The sequence below is a fragment of the Pristiophorus japonicus genome, chromosome 9 (genome assembly GCF_044704955.1).
Source record: "Pristiophorus japonicus isolate sPriJap1 chromosome 9, sPriJap1.hap1, whole genome shotgun sequence".
In the NCBI taxonomy this organism is placed as follows: Eukaryota; Metazoa; Chordata; class Chondrichthyes; family Pristiophoridae; genus Pristiophorus; species Pristiophorus japonicus.
The window spans coordinates 25,073,918-25,086,891 of NC_091985.1; the positions used below are offsets into that span (position 1 = coordinate 25,073,918).

General features: G+C 47.5%; 1 protein-coding gene across 1 annotated transcript in view; it reads right to left on the reverse strand.

Annotated features, from left to right (window-relative positions):
* Positions 1-12,974, reverse strand: part of tspan33b (tetraspanin 33b) — a 94,457-nt gene that overhangs the window by 20,492 nt on the left and 60,991 nt on the right. The window contains exon 5 of the mRNA XM_070888650.1: positions 9,146-9,241. Within this exon, the coding sequence (XP_070744751.1) occupies positions 9,146-9,241 (96 nt within the window). The remainder of the gene's footprint in view (positions 1-9,145; positions 9,242-12,974) is intronic.

Here is a 12,974-nt window from a genome sequence, read left to right on the forward strand (position 1 = left end):
CAGGGCAGGTTCAGAAAGCAGCTAAAAATGTTTACGGGATCCTGGGCTTCATGAATAGAAGTATAGAGTACAAAAGCAAGGAAGTTATGATGAACTTTTATAAAACACTGGTTTGGCCTCAACTGGAGTATTGTGTCCATTTCTGGGCACCACACTTTAGGAAGGATGTGAAGGCCTTCGAGAGGGTGCAGAAAAGATTTATAAGAATGGTTCCAGGGATGAGGGACTTCGGTTATGTGGATAGACTGGAGAAACTGGGGCTGTTCTCTTGAGCAGAGAAGATTGAGAGGAGATTTGATCGAGGTGTTCAAAATCATGAGGGGTCTGGACAGAATAGATAAAGAGAAAATGTTCCCATTGGCAGAGGCATCGAGAACCAGAGGACACAGATTTAAGGTGATTGGCAAAAGAACCAAAGGCAACATAAGAAAAAAAGTTTTTACCTGAATGGTTAAAGTCTGGAATGTACTGCGTGAAAGGGTGGTGGAGGCAGACTGAATCACGGCTTTCAAAAGAAAAAAATTGGCAGGGCTACGGGGAAAGGGCGGGGGAGTGGGACTAGCTGAGGTGCTCTTGCAGAGAGCCGGCATAGGCTCGACGGGCCGAATGGCTGGAGTCATTTGGGAATTTTTTTTTTTTAAACTCTCCGCCCCGCTTTCATCCTTTAAGATGCTCCTTAAAACCTACCTCTTTGGTCAGCTGCCCTAATTTCTCCTTTGAAGCGCATTGGGACGGTTTAATACGTTAAAGGCGCTATATAAATACGAGTTGTTGTTGTTGGTGTAAGGGAAAACAAGACAAAAACAGAAGTACTGATCTAGTGGTACCAAGTTGGACTTTGAAAGCCTGACGATTGTAGCAGGAAGGGAAGGTGAAATGTTCCACAGTTTTAAGGCTATTTCCTCTATATATTCATACAAGGTGGAACAGTTTTAGAATTAATGGAGATGAATTTGGACTATTTTCAACTACAGGCTCATTCAAGTGGCTAGCAACTGGAAATCATCACCAATAAATCAATCAGGGGAACGGTCTGGAAAAGATGTAACAAAAACCAAAATGTACAAAACATCAGTGGCACTATCTCTCTCTGAATATAGTTAGTGCTTCTCTATCTCTCACTCACTGAATATAGTTAGTGCCACACTCTCTCTCTCCCTCTTTGAATATAGTTAGTGCCTGTCCATCTCTCTCTCTCTCAATATAGTTGGTGCCTCTCTGTCTCTCTCTCTCTGAATATAGTTAGTGCCACTCTCTCTCTCTCTCGCTCTGAATATGTTTCAGCTATAGGAGTACTGTGAGCAGTTCTGGGCACCACAACTTAGGAAGGATATATTGGCCTTGGAGGGAGTGCAGCTTAGGTTTACCAGAATGATACCTGGATTTCAAGGGTTAAGTTACAAGGCGATTTTACACAGATTAGGGTTGTATTCCCTAGAATTTAGAAGGTTGAGGGATGATCTCATCGAAGTTTTCAAGATATTAGGGGGAACAGATGGGGTAGAAAGAGAGAAACTATTTCCGCTGGTTGGGGATTCTAGGACTAGGGGGCATACTGACTCGTTTGCTGATGATACAAAGATGGGAGGAAACGCAATATGTGAGGAGGACACAAAAAATCTGCAAAAGGACATAGAATTATAAAAACATAGAAATTAGGTGCAGGAGCAGGCCATTCGGCCCTTCGAGCCTGCACCACCATTCAATAAGATCATGGCTGATCATTCACCTCAGTACCCCTTTCCTGCTTTCTCTCCATACCCCTTGATCCCTTTGGCCATAAGGGCCATATCTAACTCCCTTTTGAATATATCTAACAAACTGGCCTCAACAACTTTCTGCGGTAGAGAATTCCACAGGTTAACCACTCTGAGTGAAGACGTTTCTCCTCATCACAGTCCCAAATGGCTTATCACTTATTCTTAGACTGTGACCCCTGGTTCTGGAACTCCCCAGCAACGGGAACATTCTTCCTGCATCTAACCTGTCCAATCCTGTCAGAATTTTATATGTTTCTATGAGATCCCCTCTCATTCTTCTAAACTCCAGTGGATACAAGCCCAGTTGATCCAGTCTCTCCACGTATGTCAGTCCTGCCACCCCGGGAATCAGTCTGGTGAACCTTCGCTGTACTCCCTCCATAGCAAGAACATCCTTCCTCAGATTAGGAGACCAAAACTGAACACAATATTCCAGGTGTGGCCTCACCAAGGCTCTGTACAACTATAGTAAGACCTCCCTGCTCCTACACTCAAATCCTCTCGCTATGAAGGCCAACGTGCCATTTGCCTTCTTCACCGCCTGCTGTACCTGAACGCCAACTTTCAATGACTGATGTACCATGACACCCAGGTCTCGTTGCACCTCCCCTTTTCCTAATCTGTCACCATTCAGATAATATTCTGTCTTCCTGTTTTTGCCACCAAAGTGGATAACCTCACATTTATCCACATTATACTGCATCTGCCATGTATTTTCCCACTCACCTAACCTGTCCAAGTCACCTTGTAGTCTCTTGGCATCCTCCTCACAGCTCACACCACCACCCAGCTTAGTGTCATCTGCAAACTTGGAGATATTACATTCAATTCCTTCATCTAAATCATTGATGTATATTGTAAATAGCTGGGTCCCAGCACTGAACCCAGTGGCACCCCATTGGTAGGCTAAGTGAGTGGGCAAAAATTTGGCAGATGGAGTATAATGTTAGAAAGTGTGAGGTCATGCACTTTCGCAGAAAATATCAAAGAGCAAGTTATTATTTAAATGGAGAAAGATTGCAAAGTGCCGCAGTACAGCGGGACCTGGGGGTACTTGTGCATGAAACACAAAAGGATAGTATGCAGGTACAGCAAGTGATCAGGAAGGCGAATGGAATCTTGGCCTTTATTGCAAAGGGGATGGAGTATAAAAGCAGGGAAGTCTTGCTACAGCTTTACAGGGTATTGGTGAGGCCACACCTGGAATACTGCGTGCAGTTTTGGTTTCCATATTTACGAAAGGATATACTTGCTTTGGAGGCAGTTCAGAGAAGGTTCACTAGGTTGATTCCGGAGGTGAGGGGGTTGACTTATGAGGAAAGGTTGAGTAGGTTGGGCCTCTACTCATTGGAATTCAAAAGAATGAGAGGTGATCTTATTGAAACGTATAAGAATGTGAGGGGGCTTGACAAGGTGGATGCAGAGAGGATGTTCCACTAATGGGGGAGACTAGAACTAGAGGGCATAATCTTAGAATAAGAGGCCCATTTAAAACTGAGATGAGGAGAAATTTCTTCTCTCAGAGGGTTGTAAATCTGTGAAATTCGCTGCATCAGAGAGCTGGGGAAGCTGGGACATTGAATAAATTTAAGACAGAAATAGACTGTTTATTATTCGATAAGGGGATAAGGGGTTATAGGGAGCGGGCAGGGAGGTGGAGCTGAGTCCATGATCAGATCAGCGATGATCATATTAAATGGCGAAGCAGGCTCGAGGGATCGTATGGCCTACTCCTGTTCCTATTTCTTATGTTCATAGTCTAAAAATTAGAGCCAGACCTTTCAGCAGTGAAATTAGGAAACACTTCTACACACAAAGGGGAAGAAATTTGGTATAGCCCCCTTTGGGGCGTTAAAACTTTAAAAGTTGAAGAATTAGCGCCAGGCGGTAATCATTGTCGACTCCCGCGAACTTCATTGTTAGCGCTCCAAGAGGGAAGTGCAGCACTAAATCAAGTGCTACACTCCTAACTAAGGGTACTAATCTCTGAGAGTGGGGCACTACCGGAAAAGCGATATAGAAAGTCATGCGCAGTCCAAACGGCACTCTTTAATCACACAGGCTGCTTCCATCTCTTAAAGGGAAGGGCCAATCACGCTGTATAACCTCATAGTCATCAGTGGTGTTTTTCAACACGACCTGGGTGACTGCCATTGCAGCTCCCATCATTTTCAGAAAGTGCAGCTGGTACACTCATAATAAAGGATGAAACTGAGTACTGTGTACAATGAGCAAGTGAGACCTTAGCTCCTTCAATAAGGCTCCAAAGTGTAGGTACCTCATGGGTGGCCTGCTTATATACCGTGCTCCAAAGAGATGCTGGGATCCCTTGGGACTCCAACAAGTAGGCCCTCTGGTGGTAGAGTAATACAGGTTACAAGGGGTTAGAATACATAACATCACTCCCCCGTGAAGTCAATAGCACACTTATTTACAAAGTAAGATGATCTGGGGCTTTTCGCTCCCTTGTCGATTGTCTCAGTACAAATGCGGGTGTGGGTGAGTTGGTTAGTTCTTCACTGGGCTGTTGGGGATGGTGAGTTCAGCTTTGTGGACAACCATGATGTCAGTTGTCACTTGTGTGTGTGTTGGAGGATCAAAGTTGGTGGTGTCTTCTTCGGGTTGTTCATAGCTGTTGGTGAACCGCAATTTGATTTGGTCCAAATGTTTTCTGTACGTTTGTCCATTGGCCAATTTGACCTGAAACACCCTATTCCCCTCTTTGGCTGTGACCGTGCCAGCGAGCCATTTGGGACCATGTCCATAATTGAGCACAAACACAGGATCATTGATCTCAATATTACGTGACAAATTTGCGCGGTCATGGTACATACTTTTTTGATGCCGCTTGCCCTCCATGTGATCATGGAGATCAGGGTGGACAAGAGAGAGCCTTGTTTTGAGCACCCTTTTCATGAGCAGCTCGGCTGGGGGAACCCTGGTGAGTGAGTGGGGTCTGGTGTGGTAGCTGAGCAGCACTCGGGACAACCGGTCTGCAGGGAGCCTTCCGACACACGTTTCAAGCTTTGCTTGATGGTCTGAACTGCCCGTTCCGCCTGGCCGTTGGGTGCAGGCTTGAACGGGGCAGATGTGATGTGTTTGATCCCATTGCGGGTCATGAATTCCTTGAATTCAGCACTGGTGAAGCAATGCCCATTGTCGCTGACTAGGACATTAGGCAGGCCGTGAGTGGCAAACATGGCTCGTAGGCTTTCAATTGTGGCTGTGGATGTGCTTAAAAACATTATCGCACATTCAATCCATTTTGAGTAAGCATCCACGGCAACCAAAAACATTTTGCCTAGAAATGGACTCACGTAGTCCGCGTGGATCCTCGACCATGGTTTGGAGGGCCACGAACACAAACTTAGTGGTGCCTCTCTGGGTGCAAAGCTCAGCTGAGAGCAAGTGTTGCATTGGCGCACGCATGACTCTAAATCTGAGTCGATGCTGGGCCACCGCACATGGGATCTGGCTATGGCTTTCATCATTACTATACCTGGGTGGGTGCTGTGCAGTTCACATATGAACGTATCTCTGCCTTTCTTGGGCAAGACCACGCGATTGCCCCACAATAGACAGTCCACCTGCAGGGACATTTCGTCTTTACACCTGTGGAACGCTTAATTACCTCCTCCATCTCCACTGGGACGCTGGACCAACTCCCATGGAGGACACAGTTTTTTTACCAAGGACAGTAAAGGATCCTGGCTGGTCCAGGTCCTGATCTGGCGGGCCGTAACGGGGGACTTTTCATTTTCGAATGCCTCCATGACCATGAGCAAATCCGCTGGCTGTACCATTTCCACCCCGGTGGTGGGCAATGGCAGCCGACAGCGAGCATCTGCGCAGTTCTCTATGCGCAGTCTGTGGCGGGTTACATAGTTGTACGCCGACAGCGTGAGCGCCCATCTTTGGATGCGGGCAGAGGCATTGGTGTTAATCCCTTTGCTCTCAGAGAACAGCGATATGAGCGGCTTGTGGTCTGTTTCAAGCTCAAACTTGAGGCCAAATGAGGACTGGTGCATTTTTTTTACCCCGTAAACGCACGCCAGAGCCTCTTTTTCAATCATGCTGTAGGCCCTTTCGACCTTGGACAAACTCCTGGATGCGTAGGCGACTGGTTGCAAAATCCCCGATTCGTTAGCCTGTTGTAACACACATCAGACCCTGTATGACGACGCATTGCAAGCTAGCACTAATCTTTTACAAGGGTTATACAGGACAAGCAGTTTGTTTGAACACAACAGATTTCTGACTTTCTTAAAAGCAGCATCTTGTGAATTTCCCCCAGACCCAGTCGTTTCCCTTGTGCAGTAGGGCATGTAGGGGTTCTAGCAGGGTGCTTAACCCAGGTAGGAAATTACCAAAATAGTTAAGGAGTCCCAGGAATGACCGCAGCTCCGTCACGTTGTGTGGTCTCGGCACGTTCTTGATGGCCTCCGTCTTGGCGTCGGTGGATCTGATGCCGTCTGCCGCGATTCTTCTTCCCAAGAACTCTGCGTCCTGCGCCAGGAAAACACACTTCGAGCGTTTCAACCTGAGTCCCACGCGATCCAATCGACTAAGAATCTCTTCCAGATTCTTCAAGTGCTCAATGGTGTCCCGACCTGTAACCAGTATGTCGTCCTGGAAAACCAGGGTGCGAGAAACCGACTTTAGCAGGGTCTCCATGTTCCATTGGAAGATTGCCGCGGCCGACTGAATCCCGAACGGGTACCTGTTATAGATGAATAGACCTTTGTGTGTGTTGATGCAGGTGAGGCCTTTCGAAGACACCTCCAGCGCCTGCGACATGTAGGCCGAGGTCAGGTCCAGCTTGGTGAACGTCTTCCCTCCAGCCAGGGTCGCAAATAGGTCATCTGCCTTGGGTAGCGGGTACTGGTCCTGTAGCGAAAAACAGTTAATGGTTACTTTATAGTCCCCACAAATTCTAACCGTACCGTCCTCTTTAAGTACCGGGACAATTGGACTCGCCCACTCGTTGAATTCCACCGGCGTGATGATGCCTTCTCGCTGCAGACTGTCCAGCTCAATTTCCACTTTCTCATGCATCATGTACGGTACCGCCCGTGCCTTGTGGTGGATGGGTCGCGTACCGGGAACCAAATGGATCTGCACTTTCGCCCCCGAGAAGCTTCCAATGCCTGGCTCGAACAACGATGGGAACTTGTTCAGAACCTGGGTACATGAAGCGTCGTCGACGGACGAAAGCGCTCGGATGTCGTCCCAGTTCCAGCAAATTTTTCCCAGCCAGCTTCTGCCAAACAACGTGGGGCCATCCCCTGGCACAATCCACAGCGGGAGTTCGTGTACTGCTGTATCATAGGAGACTTTGACTTCTGCACTGCCAATTACAGGGATTAGTTCCTTGGTGTAAGTCCTTAGTTTGGAATGAATGGGGCTGAGCTTGGGCCTGTGTACCTTTTTGCCCCACAGCCTGTCGAAGGACTTTTTACTCATTATGGACTGACTCGCGCCCGTGTCCAGTTCCATCGATACTGGAATTCCGTTCAGTTCAACTTTCAACATTATTGGTGGACATTTCGTAGTGAATGTGTGTACCCTATACACTTCTGCCTCCTTGGTACGAGTCTCCAATTCAATGTGACCAACAGTGGATCGATTTTCCTCTGCAACGTGGTGGTTTGCAGGGTTTGCAGGGTTTGCAGCTCGCCTGCACATTCGCTGGAGGTGTCCCATTGTTCTGCAACCGTTGCACGCAAAGTGCTTGAAGCGGCATTGATGGGGCCGATGATCACCTCCACAGCGCCAACAGGGTGTTAACTGCCTCGCATTAACGATTGATGGCGAACTCTGGGTCATCTGAGGTCGGGCAGCAACAGCCGGCGTGAATGTTCTGCCATGTATATTTCTGCTCGAAACCGACGTTACTTTATGCACAGTACTGGCCGAAATTTCTTTACTCTTCAAAATCTGTTTGGTGTTGTCGCTGGTGGACATAAATGCGTGGGCTATCGTTAAGGTTTTACTTAGATTCAGAGTTTCAACAGTCAACAGTTTGCGAAGGATTACCTCAAGGCCAATGCCCAGTACAAAAAAGTCTCTAAGCATTTGTTCTAGGAATCCCTCAAATTCACAATGTCCTGCAAGGTGCCTTAGTTCGGCAACATAGCTCGCCACTTCCTGGCCCTCCGACCATTGACATGTGGGGAACCGATATCTCGCCATCAAAACGCTTTCCTTAGGATTTAGGTGCTCCCGGACCAGCGTACACAATTCTTCACAGGATTTCTTTGTTGGTTTTGCTGGAGCTAGGAGATTCTTCATGAGTCCATTGGTTGTTGCCCCACAAACAGTTAGAAGGATCGCCCTTCATTTGGCAGCGTTCTCATCCCCTTCCAGCCACAAAGTATTGGTCGAGTCTCTCCACAAAGGCCTCCCAATCATCCCCCTCTGAGAACTTCTTTGCATTTTCGCGCGGTTGTTCGATACCTCGTCGCCAATTGGTACGCTCATAATAAAGGATGAAACTGAGTACTGTGTACGATGAGCAAGTGTGAGCTTAGCTCCTTTAATAAGACTCCAGAGTGCAGGTACCTCGTGGGTGGCCTGCTTATATACCGTGCTCCCAAGGGATGCTGGGATCCCTTGGGACTCCAACAGATAGGCCCTCTGGTGCAAGTGTAATACAGGTTACAAGGGGTTAAATACATAACAGCAGTATTTGACGATGTTTGAATAAAAGGCGTAATAAATGTTGCGCAGGCAGAAGACTGGTGTAAGTAATAAACGGTGCGATCACTGAAAGCGCCTTTTTTGCGATGTTCAAGCAACATGGAAGCATTCCCTTTAATTACCACTCTTGTACTGTACTTGCGAGTGCACAAAGCCTCCTCTTACTGGCGTTGTTGGCGCGATGCACTAAAGCAGAGGGCGAAAGGCAATTTGGCACCGGAGCCATTAATGGGGCATTGCACATGCAATGACGTCACCATGTGAGAGGCGCTAGAGGCCTAGGTGCTAACAGTTAACGCGAGCGCTAATTCGCCACTGAAGGTCGTGTGTGGCGTTGGATTTGCCACGGCCGGGCGCCCCGGCCAGGCACTAACAGGAGGTGCTAACCTACCGAATTTCCAGCCCAAAGAGTGGTAGAGGTTTGGAACTCTCTTCCGCAAATGGCAATTGATGCTAGATCAATTGTTAATTTTAAATCGGAGGTTGATAGCTATTTGTTAACCACAGGTATTAAAGGTATACGGAGTTAGGTCATAGATCAACCATGATCTCATTGAATGGCGGAACAGGCTCGAGGGGCTCAATGGCCTCCTCCTGTTCCTAGGTTCCTATGTATATAGTTAGTGCCACTCTCTCTTTCTGAATATCGTTAGTGCCATTGTCGCTCTCTGAATATAGTACATTACCTCTCCCTGAATATAGTCGATCAGGTTCTGCAGGTCAATATCATCTCTGTAATGGACAATAGCTTTCTTGATGAATTTGTTCACCGTGTCTTTAGCCTAAGAAGAGAAGACAAGAACAAAATGATTCGTGTCAGAGATTATAATAAAATAATATACTAACATTTTACATAAAAGTCTTTGGGCTCAATTTTCCCCAATGCCGTTTTTTGGCGTACTGCAAGAGTTACACCCATTTATTTGGGCCCCGACTACTCCAAAAAAAACAAGCAAGTTTCCCCGTTCTATTTTTTGAATTTGGCACCACGCAGCCTGTCCTTTAGCTTCGGGGGGTGGAGCCTCACAACTGCATCGATAAAACGATACCGCCACTTCTGCACATGCGTGGAAAAACAAAAACATTCAGCCATTTTTAAAGAGCCAGTTGTGTGTGAGAACTTTAATTCTCATTGGAAAAATTGGAGCTGCAATACAAGATGCAATGTGGCTCTAGGACCAAGAATTTCTCACAGAAGTGGAGGCACTGGTTACTGTAATTGAGGCCAGATGACACGAGCTGGACACCAGCAGAGGTCACATAAAAGTTTCACCAAAAGCAATGAAGAAACGCTGGAACCAACTTGCTGAAGATTACTGTGCAATGGTGACCACCCTGAGGTCCGGAGGCCAGTGCAAAAAGAAGTGGCAGGACCTTGGTCAAGTAGTTAGTGTCAGTAATATTTTCACTTATTCACTGGAATTGCAATTGTAAATGTGATGATCTCAGCAGAAAGACACACTCTCTAAAAAGTTACATTTTCATCTTTGCAGAGGAAGGTGGCACACATCAAAAGAGAAAGAATTCGAACAGGAGGAGGCCCGGCAAATCTGCACCCACTGACACCCGTGGAAGAGAGGGTCGCTGCTTTGATGGGTCCTGCCTGGAGAAAAGCGACCACCACTGCACAAGCTGGGCCTACACTCAAGGGAGAGGGTAAGTCCTGTAAATTCCAGTCTGGCTTTGCTAAATGTTAAGTACCACGCGGGCTAGCTATCCTTCGGTTCATGGGGATGTCTCCCATCAGCTACGCTTTGGTCGATGCAATGTGCTATCATTCATCGTGGTCCTTCAAATCAGCCTGCTGCCTGCGCTGTGTGAGCCTACTCATGCCATCCTGCCCCCTCCTCTGCTGCTAACCATTTGTCTGTTCTGTTATATTTTGCAGAACGTGAGGCCAATACTGACAAGGCTAAAGCCGATGCAGAAGATTCAGACGCAGACGAGCCTGAAGGGGAGAACATCTTCCAATCCCACCTTCCAGACCAAGAGCATGGGGGTGAGGGTGAGGATGAGGTGATGGATGAAGCCCCTACTGTTGTACTCACTCTGGTGGAGGTGTAGATACTGCCCATTGAGGTGCCAGCCTCTTTCCTGAGTGGTACAAGTGTTGGTGGGACATTCCAGTGGGGTGCAGCGAGGCACACCCAGGGCCCACCGTCTGAGGTTGCGGGTCCCAGTGGGGTGCAGCGAGGCACACCCAGGGCCCCACCGCCAACGCTGCGGGTCCCAGTGGGATGCAGCAAGCCACACCCAGGGTGAGGAGGGGAAGGAGAGCTCGACAGCGCTCTCCTGAGGTGCAGGATCTAACAGATGTGGTTCAGATGATGGCAATGAGTGGGGAGAGCATTGACCTTAAGCAATCACTCCTGAACACCATCGGTGGGGTGGGTGATGAGGTATCAGGACTGTCGGGAGAAGTAACAACACTCTCACAAGAAATAGGAACACTGTCCGGGAACATGAGGGAGGGAATGTGGGAATGTCGCAGGCAGCTGATGGGCTGTCAGTGAACATAAGGGAGGGAATGTTGCAGTTAGTTGAAACACTGTCAGTGGACATGAGAGAGGGAATGTCACAGGTAGCTAATACACTGTCGGCGAACACGAGGGAGGGAATGATGGAAGTAGTGGAGACACTGTCAGGACACATGAGGGAGGGAATGTCGGAGTTAGCTGCTGCAATAAGGAAACAAGGCCAGACCCCGCACCCATTGACAGAATCAATTGCCACTCCCACTCCAATCCTCAGACCAGCCTCTGAAGAGGCCCAAGCCGGGCCTTCCACATTACCGCCTGCCTCTCCACCCCATCAAGAAATGCGCATTACCCGAGATGTTTGAAAGAATAAGCTTGGTACCAACCCGAGAAACACTGCGCACCGTCTGCAGGCAGGGGTGGAGTCAACAAGGCCAAGCGCAGTGGGCAGTCTTAAAATAAGGTGGAGCCTTTCTTTGCTGCTGTTGTTGTTGTTATTATTATTGTTGTTACTGTTGTAACTGTTCTCAAATTAAAAGTTTTTTGTAAGTTATGTAAATTTACAAGATTAAAAGTTTTTAAGTGATCTTAGAGTTTGTAAGTGATCTTAACTGAAAACTTTAAAGTTTGATACAAGAATATTTTTATTAAAGTTAAGTACAAACAAGTGTTTGTTAAACTTTTGAATAAAATATATTTTAAATTATAACTGAATCATTTCCATTATTTGTTCCATTAACACAACACTGTTGTGTATCTGTAAAGCATGCACTCCCATGTTCCACCACCAGGGAGCGCATCCCCTGAAGTCCCAAGGGATCCCAACATCCCCTGGGAGCACTGTATATAAGCCAGCCCCTAAGGCCTGTTACTCACTCTGGGGTGTTTTAATAAAGACTGAGGTCACTGTTACTTTAACCTTCCTGTGTGCAGTCTCATCTGTGTTAGGAACACAATAACTGGCGACGAGAATACGAATCCAACGCAAAGATGCAGCAAACTGTGGGCATTCTGGAGAAGTTCTTGGAGTGTGAGGACTGGGAAGCCTATGTCGAACGGCTAGACCAGTACTTTGTAGCCAACGAGCTGGACGGAGAAGGAAGTGCTGCAAAAAGGAGAGCGGTCCTCCTCACAGTCTGCGGGGCACCATGAAGAATCTTCTGGCTCCGGTGAAACCCACAGATAAGTCGTATGAGGAGCTGTGTACATTGATTCGGGAGCATCTTAACCTGAGGGAGAGCGTGCTGATGGCGAGGTATCGGTTCTACACGTGCCAGCGATCTGAAGGTCAGGAAGTGGCGAGCTAAGGCGACTTGCAGGACAATGTGAGTTTGATGGCTACCTGGAGCAAATGCTCAGAGACTTTTTTGTACTGGGCATTGGACACGAAACCATCCTACGAAAACTTTTGACTGTAGAGACACCGACCCTCAATAAGGCCATTGCGATAGCACAGGCGTTTATGTCCACTAGTGATAACACCAAACAAATCTCTCAGCACACAAGTGCGAGCAATGTTCATAAATTAACTGGAACTGTGTTTGCGAACAGAAATGTACAGGGCAGAAACAACGAGTCTGCAACTGCCAGCAGGCCTCAGGTGACCCAGATGACTCAGAGTCCGCAACAAAGGATGAATGCAAGGCAATTTACACCTTGTTGGCGTTATGGAGGCTTTCATTCAGCCTATTCATGCCGCTTCAAAGGGTATGTTTGCAAGAGCTGTGGAACAATGGGGCACCTCCAACAAGCTTGCAGATGAGCTGCAAGCTCTGCAAAACCTGCTAACCACCATGTGGCAGAGGAAGATCGGTCCATGGTGGATCAAAGCAATTTCGAGCCTCAGAGAGAGGAGGCTGATGCTGAAGTACACGGGGTGCACACATTTTCGACGAAATGTCCATCTATAATGCTAAATGTAAAATTGAATGACTTACCCGTAGCCGTGGAACTGGACACTGGCGCTAGCCAATCCATCATGAGTAAAAAGATGTTTGAGAGACTATGGTGCAACAAGGCACTCAGACCAGCCCTGAGC